Genomic DNA, 21241 nt, shown 5'->3' with positions numbered 1-21241 from the left:
ATGCGGGGTCCGGGGAGACTGGATATAGTGAATGCGGGGTCCGGGGAGAGCGGATATAGTGAATGCGGGGTCCGGGGAGAGCGGATATAGTGAATGCGGGGTCCGGGGAGAGCGGATATAGTGAATGCGGGGTCCGGGGAGAGCGGATATAGTGAATGCGGGGTCCGGGGAGAGCGGATATAGTGAATGCGGGGTCCGGGGATAGCGGATATAGTGAATGCGGGCTCCGGGGAGAGCGGATATAGTGAATGCGGGCTCCGGGGAGAGCGGATATAGGGAATGCGGGCTCCGGGGAGAGCGGATATAGGGAATGCGGGCTCCGGGGAGAGCGGATATAGGGAATGCGGGCTCCGGGGAGAGCGGATATAGCGAATGCGGGCTCCGGGGAGAGCGGATATAGGGAATGCGGGCTCCGGGGAGAGCGGATATAGGGAATGCGGGCTCCGGGGAGAGCGGATATAGGGAATGCGGGCTCCGGGGAGAGCGGATATAGGGAATGCAGGGTCCAGGGTTTAGTAACATTTTAGATGAAAAGTTTTTGCAAACCCAAACTCTATTTTTAGTATGTTTGGCATTATGTCTCACTATATATAGTTACTGTTTTTGTTTTTTTTTGTTTATGCAAATCGTTTTCGAGTTCCTGCCAGTAACAACAGGAGGCATGAGCATCTCATTGGCCAACTGAAGGACTGTGCTTGCCATTGCCAGTCCAAAATATCAAGTACCGTTACTGGCAGGATCTTCAGGTCAGAAACTAATAGATTCCCCCCCCCCCCCCCCAAAAAAAAGGATTTGCTTTAAGTTGAACCACAGGATAGCAAATATTTAAATGCAACCCATGGTTATTCTTGCTCCAATCCTTATGAGATTTTGTGTACTTCTTCCAGGACTGTGCAGTATATCAGTGTGACACTTTGAACAAGGAGAGAGCAGCAGTGAGTGGTCTTTATAACAGGAAGCAGAATGTCTGGTCTTGTATCCGCCCCCTCCTGTAATTTTCTGCAGGCAGCTTGTAGTGGGTGGGGCCTTCTGGACCCCTCCCACAGCTATGCTCTCTGCCCAGGCTATGTACAGCATAGTGATGATGTAACTTCTACAAGGTAATCTCAGAATTAGTAAAGGAATGTAGAACAGATAAAGTGAATTTATATCCTTTATTGCTATTGAGGAATACAATACATTTTTGGATTTACTTAACACTTAAAGGTGGGGATAAAAGATTTACACTTCCTAGCACGGGACCGATTTCTTGTCATTGTGATGCCGCACTTTTCTACAATGGAAGCTTTCTGGCTGACAAGTAAAGTTCATAGAAACGTGAGATGTCTCCGTTTTCTGTAGAGGTGTGAAGACTTTTTTCATGCAGGTACTCAATAGCCCATTCTCATGTGGTATATACAGTCGCTGTTTCCTTTTAGGTATAGAATTGCATGATTGATGTGGATACAGAGTGCACCGTTGGGGCTCTAAATATAACGACAGGCATGTAGCCACAATTACTAAGCAAAGGGTCATCGCTAGTCTCCATTACATCTTTCTTTATATATACTGTACATGGGTTGATGTAGTGATTCGATCCTAAAAGGTAACCCCTCCCAGTGCTGCACATTGAAAACAACTTTGGTTTCATGTGTTTTTTAGCTTTTTTTTTTTTTTTTTTATGAAAAATGGACAGATTCACACCTATGCATTTTTTAAATAAAATCAATAGCAATGTATCAAGCGCATGTCAATGCATACATTAAGACGCACTTCAATACATCACAAAGCACATCAACGAATGTTAACCTCCATTAATTTGCGTGACACACGTTGACATTCAACTCAAAGTTTGTTGCAATGTGTGTTTCAAATGCACGCCATTGTGCTTCAGTTTGGCACGCGTTTTGGTGCATTCCATTGATTTCAATTGAAAACGCTTCAGGGGAAAAAAATGCATAGGGGAAAAGGTACTTGTTACAGAGTGATGGGTCCTTGGATTGTAAGATTTGACACATTTTGAGGTGTTGCACAGGATGGGCATGGTTACCGATGATGCTTTGGCAACTATACAGTCATGCTGGGGGAATTAACAAATGGTGGCAAAGGCGTAAAGCCTGCGCCACTCTTGTAAACTGAAAAACAGAACAGATTGTTCCTTTTAATTTAATAAAAGGAACACAGGCATAACAAGCTTGCCCAGCTCTGCTCTCTCTCTGTCCACTTTTACTCAGCTGAGAGCAAAAGGGAGGAAGAAGGCAGTTGGCCTTATGTATAAGCAGGGAAAGTAATTCTACCTGTCAATTTGCAGGCTCTGCCCGTGTAGTGTGTTTACTGCACGGGCAGAGAGAGGCATTTGAGCTTACTGCCAGGTTACTGGCAGACAGTTTGCAACTTGTGCACCAGAACCAATCTGACAAGGATCTTGGCAGTTTTCTATAGTGAAAACTGCCACAATCCCTTTGTTATTTAGGTGTGGAACATGTACCACTTTCTATGGCACTCATGGCACAGGTAGACCTGAACTAGATCTATCTGTTTCACCTTTGTCCAGCTTGCTCCATTATGGTGAAGGAAGCTTTTTCCCTCCACTGTGTCAAATGCAGAAAAGCGAAAAATGATCATGTTTTGTAGGAAATATACCCACCCGAGGTGGCTACACATTCTCCCTGCGGCCAAAAGTCACTGAAGATTGTACCCAAATGGCTGTGGGTATCGGTGTGCATCAGTGTAAAAGTTGTCTAGAAAACGGTCCGTGACGTTAAATTGTTCCGGGTGTTTTCTACATCACTTGCTATAAAGTCCCCGGTGCGATAACACTGTTTAACAGGTAAACAGTTTTGGGCATAAAATTAGCTAATCTTGCATAATTTTGGGGTGCTGAAAACGAAAATGACCCTAAAAAATGTTGATTGGCTCTAGTTTCCATGATATATTCACCCATCTAATGACGTAAGCCATTCAAAATTATGATGCAACTTCAGCTGCATATTGCGCAATTGATACTGGTGACCAATAGAAAATTGCATGTATACTGAGATGATGCAATATTAGCCTTTAATTGCATCACTTCACTGCATAAAAGCTGCAGTATCTGTAGCTGATTGTAGTTCGACAGCGTCTTTACATTTCGTTTTATGCTTATATAGGCTACTCAGTAATGCCTCGAACTTGTGTGAATAAAGCAGATAATTTCTGCTATATCTGCGGTGAAATAACTTTTATCTCACAAAAAAGGAGGATAACAGGAATGATTAAGAAAGCCTACAACTTGTATTTTGGCTGCAAGATAGGAGACCAGGACAAGAGCTGGGCACCACATATATGCTGCAATTCTTGTGGGAAGGCCCTGGAGCAATGGTTGAATGGAAAAAAGGCATCTATGCCTTTCGCTGTGCCAATGATTTGGAGAGAGCCAACAGATCATGTTAGTAATTGTTACTTTTGTATGGTGCCTCCAATTGTAAAAGGGCTAAATAAGAAGAAAAAGTTATCTGTGCACTATCCAAATATTCCATCGGCAATACGTCCAGTTCCTCATGGAGAGGGGCTACCAATTCCTAAAGCACCAGAATCCTTCGTGGTTGAGTCAAGTGAGGAAGAACCTGAAGCGTGTAGTCACGTGCAGTTGTAAGAGATAGCCCTTTCCTCGAATACAAGAGAAAAGCCAAGAGAAGCAAAACCGACACAAACTGAAGACAAAACTAGTGAGAATCCTAAGTATTAAAATGATTCAACTTAGCTTATGGCTATAATTTTTCTTGGTAATCCTATGCAATATATTATGCCATTTAGGCTTTGTTATGTAGTCAATATCACTTGCTTTATATTTGTGGAAAGACATCTATCTATATAATTATTGTGCATTATGTAGTCATTACGCCTATAGTAGAAAACATTCCGTTTACAGAAAAACTAGAGCCAATTGACAAATTTCATTTTTATATTTGAACTCAGAATGTGAAATTCATTAAGAAATGGATCCTTTTGTTTCCAAAACTGGCAAAAAATAAAAATTTGTTGAACAGTGTAATTATTCTTTTATCCAATGGCCAATTACCCACCGGTGCAGCTGATTGGAGGACACCAACCGGTAACCCACAACTGTCCAGGGTGCCTATATAAAACAGTGGCTAAAAAGTGTTCTCTAACTCCAAAACTCAAGCCGTTGTGGAATCAGGAAAGTGTTACAATTGAGGACATTGCACAAACTAATAAGGTCAGTTTATTAACAGTTTAATTGTGCGCTCTTGGTGACGTGGTACACGAACACAGTGTGCACGGATACTGGACTTGTGCTAGGTCCTGTAACTGATCACCTCCTCGCCGTCTCCTCATTTCTTCCATTCATTCTTCTCATAGTCCCACTTGGAGGATAAACCTTGTACGGGTCCCACACGCATGTCCAACATCCTTTTGAGCTGCATGGCCTTCCAGTCGTCTTCGAGGGTATGCGGGAGTGGAGGTAACACTGTTGGAGCAGAGAAGGTAGAGGGGGAGGCTTATTGATAACTGATGCTGCTTGTTATCAGCCGAGGGGGGGTCCTTAAAAACTAGAGGAACACCAGTCCCTGTCCTATAACTGGTTAGGGACTGCCTGTCATGGCAATGTAAAGCATACTCAGATTTTTACCTCCTCCTCAGCTGATTAGTCCACCGTTCTCCATGCAGAGATTAGTGAATGGTTAACAGCTTAGTTAGCCAAAAGAGAACCTAAAATGATATCATTTTAAATGTTTTCTATTGTTTGGCTTTCTAGTTTTAATCCTTCGTGAGTCCTAGACCAAAAGTTCTGATTTCAGCAGTTAGATACGAGGTTTTGGTCAGTGATTTACTAAGCCGTAAAGATGTTCTTTGACAGATATTCAGAACGGACACAGACACAGCCCACTCTGCTCTATAGGCAATCGGATGTAAACGGACCGGCTGTCTGTTTACATCTCTCCAGATGGAGGGTAATGGATCCCCTTCCATTTGTTTTTGGCAAATCGAATCAGATTAGTGGTATGTGGGTGTAAACGGACAAGTCTTTACACCTGTAGTTCCATAGAGCAGAATGGAGGGTCTGATCAGGTCCACCTGAAAAACGGACATGCAGACCTCATTGGTCTGCTTGTGGGGAAGGGGCCTAACTGATAAAAAAAAACCTTACTCTCTTTATTTTGGCCATATATGAGGTGTGATGGTCAGGTATTCACAAATGTATGACCATATAGTACTTTGATCGCCATCTCCTCTTCGCTTTTTTCTTTTTCTCCCTTTCAACATTCAATGACTTGGATCTCGAATGGAGTGGGCTCACCTCTTCGCTCAAACTCTGACTGCTGGTTGCTAAACAACTAACTAATACCATGTGAGCTACTGCCTGCGTTATGTAGGTGAATGGGTTAGCAGCCACTACCATGGTACCCACCATAAACTCTTTGCCACCAGATGATAAGACCTGTTATGCCTAAGAAAAAGAAGATGGCTCCCATTACAGTCTTCCATTCTTGGTTCGGCTTGTTCATCTCTGCATACGTCATGTTGAATTTTATCCGATAAACTGTACAAGAGAGGAAGAAAGAAAAGGTAAGAATTTGGAAGCCTTGATGAATTGTCAAAGCTGATCTCCTGATAAACAGCAAAATATATGGTTGAAACATCCACATATATAGAATTTGTAGTTCTGCTCCACAAATACCCCCTTCCAGTTTACCTACAATACCTTGGCCACATCCTGCACCTCCTGCAAAATGCAATGTAGCTACACCAAGAAACCACACCCTCGATGCATTTCATCCTGTCCACCAGGGTTTGTCCTACATGATCCTATGACTAAGCCCCCGGGGCAAAATGCATCAGTGGTGTGGTTTCTTGGCCATGTAGACTGAAGGCTGAAGACAGTCCTCATACACAGGTTATGGTGGCTGGTTGGTAGAGCGGCATTTTCTCTATTTACTGCACACATTGCTCTAGATGGGAATATTGATAGTCTGCACCTCTTCACCGGCAGATCATGGGAATAGAACCCATGGCTTTGCGCTGCGTTCTAAGCTCCGTGTAAGGGTGCAGCTACGTAATAGATCCCGGCCCAGACCCCACCTCAGCCTGTGATTGGATGATAGTCCTCACCCCTTTTCTCCACTTTGTCCCAACCAACCTGGTTAGCCCTGACCGGAAGTGGAATCTTCCCAAGCTGGAGGCCAGGCGACAGTAGAGTTATAACAGATATTTGAATTTCTAACTCAAATTTTTAGGTGGATTTCTGTTTGCATACAATTTTTGCAGAAATGATTGCGGTGCATTACGTGAAATCTTTTCCTCTTGGCTCAGCTGCTTCCAGGGCCCCTTTTCCTTGTCTTTAAGGGACACTTGCTGCTCGGTCAACGACTCGTGGAATGGGATGTCGGGTAAAGGTAAGGCGCGTTGGTCATAATATCTTGGCCTTGTGTAATACGGTGCAGCATCTGTCCAACAGAAAGGAAACATTCAGTTATCCTTTATTTTCTGTAATCATTTTATATACTTTAACCATAGGACTGGCTTCATCAAAGTGTCGAAAGAGCTACTTGTGTTTCTTGCACCGAATCAGATTTTTATAATCAACTGGTTGTGATCCTCAGCGGTGGCAGCTTAAAGTGGTTGTAAAGCTCTGAAATGAAAAAATGAACAAACCATATCCTTCAACAGTGTGTACTTGCCTCAACCCAAGGCACATCGTGTGATTTCTCTCCTTCCTCTGCTATTTCTGACAGTTTATGCCATCCCAGACCATGGACCCCCTACCACCAGCCTCAGCTGTATCCCTTCCAGAATGTGTAGAGGGGTTGTGTCCATTCCCTCCACTCTAGTCTCAGTTTACACTCTGCAGTGTGTGATGTCAGATCCCCGCCCCCTGCATTCTGGAACTCAGGAATGCTGTGTAAAATGTGCATTTTAGAAAGCTGTAGAGGAAAGAACGTTGCAGATAAATAAGTACAATGTATGTCTCTGTGTATCACCTGAAGCCAATCACTTCATTTGGTATGTGTAAGGGTTTACAACCACTTTAAAACAGAAAAGAAAATCGACACATAGCAGTTTCTTGTGTTTTTTGCCCCTTCTGTAACAGTTTTAGTACCTGTTGACCCTGCCAGTACAGCCATTTTTTTCCACTTCCTGTTACAAGGTGACCACATTGTTTCTGCTGCAATGGAAACACTGTAGCATTGCCACCGTGCAGATGGATTAGCCTTCGATAAAACTACAATTTTAGACATACTTCATTTTTACTTTTTCATATTTTTGATTTTAGCTGTTTTTGAAAGATGCTTACACAGTGAATACTGTATTTTTGTAATTTCTGGTCATTTTTTGTAGTTCAGTTTCCAGCTCCATCCCCTTCTTTGATTGCTATTAAGGTGGATGTTGACCTTCCATGGTGGATTTTTTTCCATTAATTGGTTATGGAATAGACAGTGCTGCAGAAAGAATTTAGGAAGTCAAGAGTTCTGCTTGGAATTATGTCCAGGAGATCTTCCTGCTGGAATCCACCAAGCAACCAAACAAGCCAGTGGGTTCATCAACTACCAAAAAAAAAAAAATCAAACCTTAAATGTTATTGGTCCACATCAGGGGTGGACTGACAACCCATGGGGCCCCCCGGGCAATAGGGGATCATGGGGCCCCTGTGTCCTTGCCCAAACTCAAAAAAGCCTATGGAAAAGGTACCAGGGGCATCTCATGGGTCCCCCTACTGACCCCGGGCCCTCGAGCAGTGCCCGAGTTTCCAAATGGTCAGTCTGCCCCTGGTCCACAGTAACTTCACCCTCCCTAATACTCTAAAATGTATTCCCCTCTGAGGGATACCAGTTTCGAAACTTAAAATCTGGACTTCTAGATAACCAGGAGTTGCCCAGGAACATATATATCTTTTGCCCCTTGGATCTTCATATCCCTGCTCCTTCTTCCCTTCTGGATCCTTTTCATTTCCCCTTTAACCCTTTACCTTGCATTTATCCTCCCCACTCCGACCATTCCCTTCCCTATCTCTTTATTCCCATACGCCTGCTCCTATTTGGCAACCAAAATCACATTAAATACATTCTGATGGACGTCTCCCCCGTCTGTCAAACCTACCCCATTATGCATCTAGTCCCACTTGACAAACTATTGTTTTTTGGAGTGTTGGGAAAAAAAAGGCTAAACACTACTAAAGGGCTACTAACATTATTATTATTATTACTATACAGGATTTATATAGCGCCAACAGTTTGCTCAGCTCTGTACATTATAATGGGAGACAGTACACGAGACCGTACAGTAACAATACGATTCAATACACGAGGGGTTCAAGGGCCCTGCTCCTTGGAGCTTACAATCTAGGAGGGAGGGGATAGTGGTACGGGAGGGATAGCTGTGGGGGATGGAATGGTAGGAGGAGTGGAGGAGATCCGTAATTAGCTGAGGGTGGGGTAGGCTTCCCTGAACAGATAGGTTTTCAGAGTGCGCCTAAAGGTGAGGAGAGTAGGTGATAGTCTGATGGATTAGGGTAGGGAGTTCCAGAGGATGGGGGAAGCCCTGGAGAGGTCCTGGAGATGGGCATTTTATTTTTTTTTTTTAGCTTTTTCCTACATGTACTATAAAAATGCTAATCCAACGCTTCACACTACAAAAAAAATTCTATTACCAGTATTTTTTCCAGCTTTTTTGAGCTTAAAAAGCCCACTAGTGCGCACGGACGGAGCCCCGAATGCGATTTTGGTGTTTTGTAACTTTGACCCAATCATAAAATGTTTGACTTTGCCCAATGATAACATTACAGATTGTGACACATTTATTGAACTCGCAACGCCCTCTGAAGTCGAAGCCAAAATTTCAAAGACGAGACAAAGAAACCACTTCCTTGAGTCTTTTGTGATTGTAAAATTGTAATCTATGGCACTCGTGTTTGCAAGGAAAACACAGAAAAGTAGTGAAGTAACTGTTTGTCGAAGCAATTAAGACAAGCCCACGTTGAAATGAATGTGTCGCAAGTCGCAGGAGAGTCATGTTAGTGTGAACCATAGATTGGGCTATTTCAAATTTTATACTATGAATCTTTATATTGCTTTTTTTTTTTCTTTTTTTTTCTTTTTTTTCTTCTTTCAGTAAAACTTTAACTGACAACCCTGAAACTATACAAAAATAGTTGTTCAACTGATGTATTTAAATCTTTTATCAACTTCACGCAGAATCCAAAGTGCTCTAAATTGCATATTTGCTTTGTGTGCCATAACATTTTTTTTTTCTCTTTTAATGGGTTGTATTTAACTGCCTGCGGAATACGACGGGGGATTTAATTTGAGCGACTTGAGCCATGAGCGACTGCACGTCTTTTGGGGGCAAGTACCTGCTTTTACCACCCCCTGGCCGCCCAAGTAAGCCCCTTGTGCTGACAATTCTTTTGTTATGTGTTTGTTTTTTTTTTTTTTGTTATTTTCAGTTAGGTCTTGAGCATGCCAGAGACGGCTTGGAGTCTGCAAGAAGTGTGTTTTGGAATCGATCACCTGCATCGCAAGTGGGGTTCCCTGAATTTCAGATCACAAACACAATGGACTGGGGTGGACAGGTACACTACAGCAATGCTTTGATGAAATAATGAGCAGGTAGGATCAGGGGCGGACTGACCATTCGGGCACTTGGGCACTGCCCGAGGGCCCGGGGTCAGTAGGGGGCCCCATGAAATGCCCCTGGCACCTTTTTTATAGGCTTTTTGGGTGTGGTTTGAGTGCTGGCAAGGACACAGGGGCCCCATGATCCCCTATTTCCCAGGGGCCCCATGAGTTGTCAGTCCGCCCCTGGGTAGGATGCAACCCTTGTATTCATCTAAGGCAGGGTTACTCAATCTGGGGTCTCATGGGAGGTCTCCAAGGGATCTGCCACTTGCCCTCATTGCAGTGAATTTATGTCCTTTCAGTGGGCAGCACCTTTGTTTCCCTTGGAGGCTGCAGTGCCGTTTACCGTCGGGTAGAGTGATATCAGCCCAGCGGTACTTTTTGAAATTCGGCATGTGGTGCCATAAATATGAACTTGCAGTGTAGGATGAGAGGAACAGCTCCAGATATCTCCAGGTAGACACAAAGTGTATCCGTTTACATACAAAGAGAGCATCATGGCCGGCAGAGTTGTCACTTCTGCAAGGATAATTTAACATTGTAATGCAACTCTTTCTAAAAGCTGAGGGCTGCATGTGTCATTGATGTCTGTCTAGTGATTCCACTATTTTCCGTTGATGTTTTCTCTCCTCTCTGTCTTTTATTCTTCATACAGTAAAGTGAACCAGGAAAATGCTGCATTAAGGTCACTAGACTGAGCTGGAGATTTGATTTTGATTTCTATTGACCATTACTGACCATAATGTGTTATTTTCCTGATTCTGTATGAATGAATAACATTTGACCTGGAGAGAAAATAGCCTTCTACCATTCGATTTTGCCCTCATTCGCACAGAATGAAGTAACATGCAGTTCCACAGCTTGGATAGCTGTGCACCGAAGCGATTCCAGCTTTTACTTTAACCCCCTGACGCCGACGGCACACAAATATGCGGCCCCATGGAACTGGGTTTTTTTCCGTGGGGTCGCATATTTTCATACCTGTCTTTGTGCTGGGAGCGCGCCGCACTGCACGCTCCCAGCACAGAGACCGCGGTGTCACTGAGAGCCCCGGGTCCCGTTCTAACGATTGGGACCCGGGACTTGCGATTCACGTGATCGCTGTGATAGCCTCTGATTGGCTATCACAGTGATCAGTCACTGTGCAGCCCGCCCCCCTTGTTTTTTCGCTGTCTATGTCAGGAGTTAGAGAGTTACAATGTATCTCTCTTCTCCATTCATAGAGAGATAAAAAAAAAATGTTTTTAATAAAAAAAAATAAAAAAAAAATATTAAAAAATAAAAGAAAAAATTAAGAAAAATACCTAGATCAAGGTTTGATCTAGTTCCGTACCAGGGTTAGTGTTTGTGTCAAGGTCAGGGTCAAAGGTCAGGATTTAAAAAAAATTGGTGTCAGTGTGTTTTAGGTTAAAAAAAAAGAAAAAAAGCCAAAAACAAAATGCACACTATTGTTTCTGGGCTTTACTATGGGTACAAACAACAAATAAAACACACATATATGGTATCGCTGCGATCCTCAAGAGCTGGAGAATTTATTTTGGGTTGTTCTATGGAGGTAGGTTATGGTCGTAACAAGAAACACACAGGTAAATAAAAAAAAAACTATTTTTTTTTTTTTTTTACTATTTTGGGCCACTTTTCCTTTGATGATAAAAAAAAAAATAGGAGCTGTCCATTACCATTTACCACCAAATGAAAGCCCAATTTGTCCTGAAAAAAACGCGGTATAATCCACCTGGATGTACAAAGTGGTTTTACTAACACATGTCAACGTTGCAGAATTGTGCTTAGGCATTTAGATTTGTTTTACCCTTAGGCGTGAAGGGGTTAAAGAGGTACATTTTCTTTTTTATTCTCCTACTTCATATTAAATCTGCAATTCACTGAATACATTACCTTTACAATATGTAACACAAGCTGGGGTTTAGAATGTATTTTTTTTTTTTTTTTTAACAAGGTTCCTCCAAGATATAAAGGTTGAAATACGCTCATCTGAGGCTTTCATTTCACTTCCTACTTGCATGTTTCCTTTGGTTTTCCATATACGTCCAGTGACCTTGGAATTCCCCACAGTAGGGTTCTTTTCTGTTCGGTTGTTATGGTTTGTTATGCCTGGTTGTTTTAGGGAGTTTTCTAGCGCTGGTTGTATACCTAAATTTCCCTCGTCAATTCTAAAGCAATCTTTATTGATTCCGGGAAGCATATTTAACAATGAAGAGATATTTTCTACTAGATAAAGCCCAGGGATAGAGTACTATGAATTATTAAACTTGAGTAAAAGTGTCACACTTTATCGCAATAATAAGACCATAAAGTAGAATCAAACCCACAGTGCTTTTTGATTTCAACACTTTTTAGCACAATAAAATAAACATTCCCCATTATAATATTAGAGTGGTAGTAAACCACCAAAACATTTTTAAAAAACGGACCCCCGTACTAGCACATTATGACATACTCACCTTTCAAACTGCAGGCTGTCACAGGGCTTCCATCTTCACCTGGTCTTCCTTTCAGGTTCATGGGCTCCGGCCATTTGAATGGCCAGGGCCATGATGACGTCATTCTTGCACATGCACTCTGCGTTCTATGGTATACCATGTGAATGTTGAGTGTCATCACACATGCGCGGGTGACGTCATCGGCTATTGCTGATGTGGATATCTCCTAAATGGTGCACGATTAGGAGATATTCATTGTACCTACAGGTAAGTATGTATAGTATGTTAGTATAGTGAGTTTACTACCGCTTTAAAACTCTTACCCTAGCACAGGGGTGGGCAACTATGGCCCTCCAGCTATTGGTGAACTACAAGTCTCATCATGCCTCTGCCTTTGGGAGTCATGCTTGTAACTGTCAGTTTTGCAATGCTTCATGGGACTTGTAGTTCTACAACAGCTGGAGGGCCACAGTTGCCCACCCCTGCCCTAGCACATCCAGTTGACAACGTTCATTGTTGCTGGCTGAAGAACCACAATTGCCCACCCCTGCCCTAGCACATCCAGTTGACAATGTTCATTGTTGCTGGCTGAAGAACAACCACAGTTGCCCACCCCTGCCCTAGCACATCCAGTTGACAATGTTCATTGTTGCTGGCTGAAGAACAACCACAGTTGCCCACCCCTGCCCTAGCACATCCAGATGACAACGTTCATTGTTGCTGGCTGATGGAAGAACCTAGCTCATGGCATACTAATTGCACCACATTGATAGCCTATGGAAAAACGGCTTTCTTGTACTGGTGGTTAGTGAAATGACCTGTTACACTGGTGGGTCATGAGGAAATGTGGTGGTCAGTGTGGGAACCCCATACATTGGAGGACAGTGGGAAGAATGCTCCTTACAATGGTGGCCAGTGGGAAGAATTTTCCCCTATAGACAGTGAACATAATCATCTGAATGGTTACTGACTGGAGAAGCTCCATTGGTCCCATTCTGGGAATTCTTCAGTGGTGCTGGAGACAAAACAATGTTGGCACCATAACATAGGAGATGAATCCATCACTGTTTACTGCTCAAGGAACCCATAGCAACCTGTGAGTGGACTACCATGGTTGAAAAAGGCTGGTCTGAGGACTCTGAGGGGCCTGGGAGCATTGTGGTGGTAGTGTTGTGGGGGGTTGAGGGGCACTGCAGGCAATTGTTTGAGGTTGGGTGCACTATTAGACCTGAGAGCCACTGTGGTAACTTAGTGGAACTTCAGCTGACTGAAGACCTGAGAGGTGGAAGGCACTGTGGGGGCTAGGACACAGAGAAGGCTACGGAGCATTGTGGGCAATTATGGGAGGACACTAAAGGAACTGGGAGTCACTGTGGTAGGTTAAGGGATCTACAACTGACTGAAAGCTCAGAAGAAGGGAGGCAGAGGCCTCCACACACCTGGAAGATTCACCTGCAATGAATAGTTGGTGGATGTCAGATTCGCTGCTTCTAATTATGCCCCCTGTAACCTCTAAAACGTAGAAATGACCTTAGGAGAAAATGCGATTTCTCGGGTTGACTTTGCAATATTGTCCAGGAAACTAAAAATGAAAGGAGAACTCCACTCCCTATACATTTAAGTAGGAATGATCTGTAATCTAAGATTGCATGTGCTGGTTTCCTTTTGATTGTGAGCTGCTGAGCTACTGGAGTACCTTGCTGAAATTGATGATCTGCATTCTGAGTCATATAGAAAGTCCTTCTCTCCTCATTCTTTGTTCAATTTGTTTATTCAAGGTGACTTCATCCTAATGTCACCCTGTCCTCTGTTCTATAAATATTGATCCTTGTCTCCTGAGGCATCCTCTTCCTGTTTGATCCAATGACCTTTCCTCCACTGAAGGAGGCTGTCATGTCTTCCAGGCTTATGTATTGATTCACTTCAGTTGTGAATTCCTTCTTACCTCATTCTGTGACTCACATTTCATTTCAGGCCACGTGAACCTCGACACACACTTTTGTCATTACATTGCCGGCACTCACCTGAGCTCTCATGGGTGTGGGCCCCTCGTACACTGGCAGCTCCCAGTACCCTCAGCTTGGCCAAAAGGGGCGACCTCTGTGCAAGAACTGATAACATCTGCAAAGGAGGACAGAGCAGTCAAAAAGGGTCTTGTACATGAAAAAAAAAGAAATGTCTGTGTTATAAATAAAGCCAGATTTTCACTTTGCCGACATACTGCGCACCGAATGACAGTTGCACACCAATGATGCCACTGAAGAAAAATCACTTTTAGTGCAGGTCCAACAAACTGTCAAACATCCCACCCTGAAGCCGTGGACTTGACTTTCTTGGAAGTCCCTTCATATTCACTGAAGGTTGTCTTGAAACAGACCTAGAAACTGGTAGAAGGTAGCTGGGAATTCAAGTCATTGAGAGACAAGAACTTTGTGAGGGTAGCTTGGAACTCAAGTCATTGACTAACATAGAAACTTGGTGGAAGTAGCTTGGAACTAAAGTCATTGAGATACGGAAACTCTGGATGGGGTGGTCATCCATAAGGGCTTATTCTTAGAGACCATCCCGCATGGGTGAAATGCATCAGTGCCAAACAGCTACATGGTGGGATGTTTGGCAGTTTGCTGGGCCTGCAGTTACATTGCTTTCATATCAGGGATGTCATTGGTGTGCCGCCCATCATTCTCTTTATACTCAGTGAATTGAGCTAGGACGTGCTCGTGGGCAAGGACCCAGGATTTTTTGGAACTAGATAGAGGATGTGGGTGCTTAGAGCTGTGTTATCTTCTATATTCTTCTAAGAGAATATGATTGGTTGCAATGGACAACATTGCCAGATATTTCATGCATAAGGTGAAGTAGAGTAATAGGCAACTGAAAACCAATTCGACCTTAAATTGATATTTCACATTTGGGTTGTAAAGCCCAATACCAGCTTAAACTTGTTTATCTAGAATAGAGAATAAAAGGGCCTCTCGATGGTGATTTCCCCCCCCACATCCCCTCATGATGATTTAATACTGGCAGTTAATATGTATTATAAAATAACACACTGTGGACTTGACTTTTTTGGAAGTTCCTACATATTCATTGAAGGTTGTCTTGAAACAGACCTGGAAACTTTGGTAGAAAGTAGCTTGGAACTCATTAAGAGACAGGAACTTGGTGGAGGTAGCTTGGAACTCAAATCATTGAAGGATAGACTTTGTGGAGGTAGCTTCAAACTCAAGTCATTGAAGGACAGAAACTTGGTGGAGGTAGCTTCAAACTCAAGTCAGTGAAGCTACGTCCACTAAATATTCTCAATGACTTGAGTTTGAAGCTACGTCCACTAAATATTCTCAAACTCAAGTCTTTGATAGTTCAGACTTCTGACTCTTAAGATTCTGTCTATCAGTGGCATAGGACTGGCCTTTTAATGTAGAATTTAAATGGCAGTTCCAGGTAACAAAGCCATTCAAGATGTCCAAACATAGTTGTTCCTCAGAATGTTCACTAAACTGTCATTTTCACCATAGAGAACCTCATAGGGTCACTGGGAGTATTCTTCCTGGGGTCTGTGCTGTGTAACTGTCTTCCTCTCTATGGTTCTATGGTATCACCAATTAGTCCTCATTTACATGGGTGTACTCAGGTGTGTATCCATGTGAGGCGCGTGTTTTGCCTGCATGAGATGCATGGGTGTTTTGCGTTCCATCTTCATGCAGACAGTCCCATTCATGACCATTGGAGGGATGCATGGACACAGCTTCTGCTCCCAATTTGACATCCCTGTGGTTGCGGGTATTGGTCCCCAAATGCAAATAGTATTCATTTGGGGACACGCACCCACAATGCTGTTTAGTTTAGTAGCAGCTGTGTCTGTGCATCTGCTGTATCCCCATTGACATGAATGGGGTTGCCTGCAGGCAGATCCACGGAACACTTGTGCATCTCATGCAGAAAAAATACATCCCTCACACAGGTGAACACTTAAGTATGCCCGGGTGAATGGGGCCTACTTGACTCATTCAGACTTAGCTGGATCTTCTTACTACTGACAAATTTTACATCACACTTTCTATATGGGAAACACAGCAAGGATGCTGGAGGAAAGCCTGGGAATTTCTCCCCTGTCTCACAACCAGGGGTTCCCAGATTACTGATGTGTATTTAGGTTGATACTCTACAGAAATGCATTGTTGAACAATTGAAGTGCCTGGCAGGCAGTGCCCAGGCCTGGTTAGGGCGCTATCTGGATGGAGTTTTCATGATTGCATTGTGATTGTGTGTCCCGGGTCCTCCAGTTTTCTCCCACATTCCAAAGACAAGCTGGTAGGTCAGTTTGACCTCGTATGTATGTGAGATAGAGACCTTGTAAGCTCCATGAGGGCAGGGACTGATTGTACAGTAAATAAAGCACCAATTTGTTGGCTCTGCGTACCTTTACACAATACGTGCAATAAATATTCAAAATACTAACCACAGCTTACAAAGCCATCCACAACACTGCCCCTAGCTACATCATCAACCTCATCCGCAGATACCGCCCAAATCGCCCACTCCGCTCCTCCCATGATATCTTCCTCTCTAGCTCCCTCCTCACCTCCTCCCACACTCGCTACCAGGACTTTTCCAGAGCCTCTCCCATCCTCTGGAACTCCCTACCACTGCATGTCCGGTCAGCCCCCACTCTGTCTGCCTTTAGGCGATCTTTGAAAACTCACTTCTTCAGGGAAGCCTACCCCACCCCCACCCCCACCTAAGAACTGTTCTTGAATCACCTCCACCAGATCATCCCCCGCAGCTATCACCTTTTGTATCACCTCCCCCTTCCTTTAGATTGTAAGCTCCACGAGCCGGGCCCTCGTATTCCTTCTGTACTGAAATGTATTGTAATTGTACTGTCACCTTTTATATTGTAAAGCACTGCGCAAACTGTTGGCGCTATAAACATCCTGTATAATAATAATAATAAATAATGTTCATTCACCTTTCAAAAATGACCTATTTGTACATTTCTGAACCTGGCAATCCAGAAACGGTCTAAAATAGGTACCAGGCCCTGGCTACCTGGCTGTTGGGGTTTGTATAGCCCTGATCTAATGTATCCAGCACCAGGGGCGGACTGACCATTTGGAAACTCGGGCACTGGTGAGGGCCCGGGGTCAGTAGGGGGCCTCATGAGATGCCCCTGGTACCTTTTTCATAGGCTTTTTTGAGTTTGGGCAAGGACACAGTGGCCCCATGATCCCCTATTGCCTGGGGGCCCCATGAGTTGTCAGTCCGCCCCTGTCCAGCACCTATTATACCCTTTTACTTCGACAAACCGGCACAAAGACGTTCTGTTCCTGATTATCATTCTATAATTTATAGTCTCTGTTCAGCGCCGTTCCTTCCTGCATCACCTGTCTCTGAGTTTGGGGACACGGACTCGGTGCCTGTAGCATGGGAATAATTATCTGTTCCCATCAGCTGTTCCCAGTGGGCTCCGCTCCACGCCTGAGCGTGGCGCTGTGTCTGTGCCAGCTCCACAAATTGGCATCAGTACTGTAACGCTTCATGACTCCGACCTCTGGGAGCTGAGAAAGGACAAAACGTCCCCTGCTGAAACTTGCATTGCAACTTTTTCCTTAGTAAACCATTACAATTAGAGTGTTAGCTCTTTGGGAAAGTGCCCCACTTGTTTTAATTTCATCATCTTTCAGGAACAGCCATACTCTGTGTGTTAATACAGTATTTAAACGCAACGTGGGCAAACAAACCCAAACTACAAAAAAAAAAAAAGTGTTATTTGATGTCGGCAGACGAGTACCGAGAGCCTTCGCTTTTACACAAGCCCTTCTATATTCCAGACAAGGGGGTCTTCTAGAGCAGGACGACCGATTGGTCTAGCTAGGGCAAAAGGGAGGCTTTGTCGTCTTCACTGTCCCATTGGCAAAATATCACCTTTAACAAAAAATGAACCCCTCTGCCCCAAAACCCCCACTGTCAGGCAGTTATTTAGGGGGGTCACCCGATCATAAGTACCCCTCAGGCCTTGCAGCCGCAATACTCACAGTGACCGGGCTCTGAGCCGCACAGACTGCAAAATGGAGAGAGACTCAGAGGATCTGGGAGTGCAGCCAGACCCAGATTTTGAGCGAAAGCCAGGAGAAGGGCATTCTGGGACACGCAGCGTGAAAGGGACGCCCTCCTCTTAACCTGTTAGATGCAGGAAATCAGACTGAAGAGGAAGATGTTCTATTCATGATTTATATCTCCGCTTCTGCTTCCTCTCTGAATTATTGAAGGCGCATTTTTTTTTCGGCGACGCAGAAGCAAATCTGATTAGTCGCATTATGTAACAGGTCCGCGGTATCCAGTTTCCCGTAAATGCCACTGAAATTCAAACGCGGCCTGCTTTTCATCTATTCATAATGCTCGCAGATTAGTACCGCCGTGCAGATCATTAAAATGAATGATAGGCAAGGTAAAGTTCTCCTCCCTGGGGGACTGAGTGCAGGGATGACTGCAAAAGTGGGGGGGATCAAGTGCCGGACTTAAAGGGACACCCCACATTTTTTTTTTCTTTTAGGCCTCATGCACACAGGGGGCGTTTTTTACTGCGGCTGTTTTTGAATTGTAGAATTTTTTTTTCTACAGCCAGTAAACTCCCCAGCATGGTATCCAATGTTGCTTCATGCACACGGGGGGCGTTTTTTACAGCGGCTGTTTTTGAATTTTAGAGGTTTTTTTTCTACAGCCAGTAAACCCCCCAGCATGGTATCCTATGTGTCCGTGCACACGTAGGCTTTAATTGGCGATTTTTGGCAGTGGCGTTTTCTGGCTGGAAAAAAACCCAAAACTAGTGGATTTCAAGTTTTTGGGGGGTTTTTTAGCTAAAAAACGCGGCTGTCTGGCGTTTATGAGCGTTTAAGCCTCAAGCTTTTGTGGGAATAAAGTTTTGCTACAAAACGCAAATTCTGAAAAATGCTACAAAATGTTTTGAACGTGGCATTCTACAGCTAACGCTACTGGCGTTTTTTATAACGTCCAGTGTGCATGAGGCCTTAGGGCCTCATTTACACTTGTGGCTGGGGGGTGGTAAAAACATGCAGCTGAGCCACGCCTATACCTCTCGCCACTCACTCCCCTTAAGCTGCAAAGGCAGTTGACAGGGTTGTATACATGTCATGGAAAAAATGGTCCTCGCCTACGACGCATTTGGTGGCCTGTAAAGCCTACAGAACGTGACTTGAGGAGCCGGGTGATGTTGATGCCGCAGGATATTAGGATTACGGCTGTATAAGGAGTTTTAAAGGCTCTTTCTCATTTGATTTTTATTATACTACACTACATAAATCTTTGCCCCCCCCCCCCCCCAATCTCACCTCCCCCCACTCATCTCTCTTAACACAGATTCTCCCCCCACCATCCCCTCTCCTAGCACAAATCCTCCCCCACGCAAATTTCCCCATGCTAGCACAAATACCCCCCAATCATCCCTACTGGCACAATATCCCCCCCCCCAAATAAAAAAATTCCCCTCCCACCACAAATCCTTTGCCCCCTCTACCATATGACCTCTTATAGCATAAACCCCCCAAATCCTCCTCCTAGCACAATTCCTCTTCCCCCCATTCCCCTTCTCAACACAAATTCCCCCAAATCACTACTCCTAGCACCCCCTCTCAAATTTCCCCTCTTAGTATAGTTCTTACCCCGTGTCGCCCCGCAAATTCCCCCTCCAAACAAAAATCCCCTCCCCCCAATCTCCTCGTGGTGTCCCCCCACCTCACATGATACCACAGTGCCCAGGAGAGCTGCCCCTCTAATACAGAAAAAAATGGCAGTTGACTAGTGCATAACCGCCTAAAAAGTGGTTAATTAAATCCCATGCGGAGTAATATTCACTACAAAAAATTCAATGCAAATGTTGTATTCATTGGATCACATGAATCATAGAAAGGTTGACACTAACATGGTGAACATGTTGCACAGAACAAAATGGCAGTTGACTAGTGCATAACCGCCTAAAAAGTGGTTAATTAAATCCCATGCGGAGTAATATTCACTACAAAAAATTAAATGCAAATGTTGTATTTATTGGATCACATGAATCATAGAAAGGTTGACACTAACATGGTGAACATGTTGCACAGAACAAAATGGCAGTTGACTAGTGCATAACCGCCTAAAAGTGGTTAGTTAAATCCCATGCGGAGTAATATTCACTACAAAAAATTCAATGCAAATGTTGTATTTATTGGATCACATGAATCATAGAAAGGTTGACACTAACATGGTGAACATGTTACACAGAAAAAAATGGCAGTTGACTAGTGCATAACCGCCTAAAAAGTGGTTAATTAAATCCCATGCGGAGTAATATTCACTATAAAAAATTCAATGCAAATGTTGTATTTATTGGATCACATGGATCATAGAAAGGTTGACATTAACCTGGTGAACATGTTGCACAGAAAAAAATGGCAGTTCACTAGTGCATAACCGCCTAAAAAGTGGTTAGTTAAATCCCATGAGTAATATTTACTAGTTATGCACTAGTCAACTGCCGTTTTTTTTTCTGTGCAACATGTTCACCATGTTAGTGTCAACCTTTCTATGATTCATGTGATCCAATAAATACAACATTTGCATTGAATTTTTTGTAGTGAATATTACTCCGCATGGGATTTAACTAACCACTTTTTAGGCGGTTATGCACTAGTTAACTGCCATTTTTTTCTGTGTTCCAGTATTTAAGGTTTATAATCCACGCTTTTATTTAAGTGAGTCGGAGATATAGTTAAGATACTTTTACTGTATTGATTTGGATGGCATTCTGTTTCTTTTGACAGCTGCCCCTCCTGCCCACCCCTTGTCCCACCCCTGAATGAAGGACTGACTGATGGGTCCTCTTCCTCCATTCATAGAAGCTATAGTATGGGTTCTATGAATGGAGGAGGGGGCAGAAAGGGTGGGCACGGTGAGTATTTGTCACAGGCCCTAAGCTCTATTACCCTCGCCACACAGCAAGGTTAAGGTGGTGGGGTTGGGGGGGCATCCGAGGAGGAAGATTTTGGTGAAAGACACAGCAGCACAGAGGACCCTCTCCATTGAAGGTAGTAATGTACCTTGTGCTGAATTTATGCTTATATATATTTTTTTTGTTTTAGGTCACGGGTGTCAAACAGGCGGCCCTCCAGCTGTTGCCAAACTACAAGTCCCATGAGGCATTGC

At 43.8% G+C, this 21241-nt stretch overlaps 1 protein-coding gene across 1 annotated transcript; it reads right to left on the bottom strand.

The window, feature by feature from the left end:
* Positions 1-1135: 1135 nt before the first annotated feature.
* On the bottom strand, positions 1136-18225 carry LOC149438146 (cytochrome c oxidase subunit 4 isoform 1, mitochondrial-like). Its single transcript, XM_089660218.1, has 5 exons — positions 18076-18225; positions 14062-14158; positions 6270-6428; positions 5393-5524; positions 1136-4450 (listed from the first exon to the last, which is right to left on the bottom strand). Exons 2-5 carry the CDS (start codon positions 14156-14158, stop codon positions 4314-4316), a joined length of 525 nt encoding a protein of 174 aa, XP_089516344.1. The 5' UTR covers positions 18076-18225; the 3' UTR covers positions 1136-4313.
* Between the last annotated feature and the right edge of the window lie 3016 nt (positions 18226-21241).

This window comes from Staurois parvus, unplaced genomic scaffold (genome assembly GCF_062004578.1).
Source record: "Staurois parvus isolate SC_StPar_1 unplaced genomic scaffold, SC_StPar_1.0 ptg001214l, whole genome shotgun sequence".
NCBI classification, from domain to species: Eukaryota; Metazoa; Chordata; class Amphibia; order Anura; family Ranidae; genus Staurois; species Staurois parvus.
Note: the sequence above shows the minus strand (reverse complement) of the source record. Positions and strands in the feature narration are given on the sequence as shown.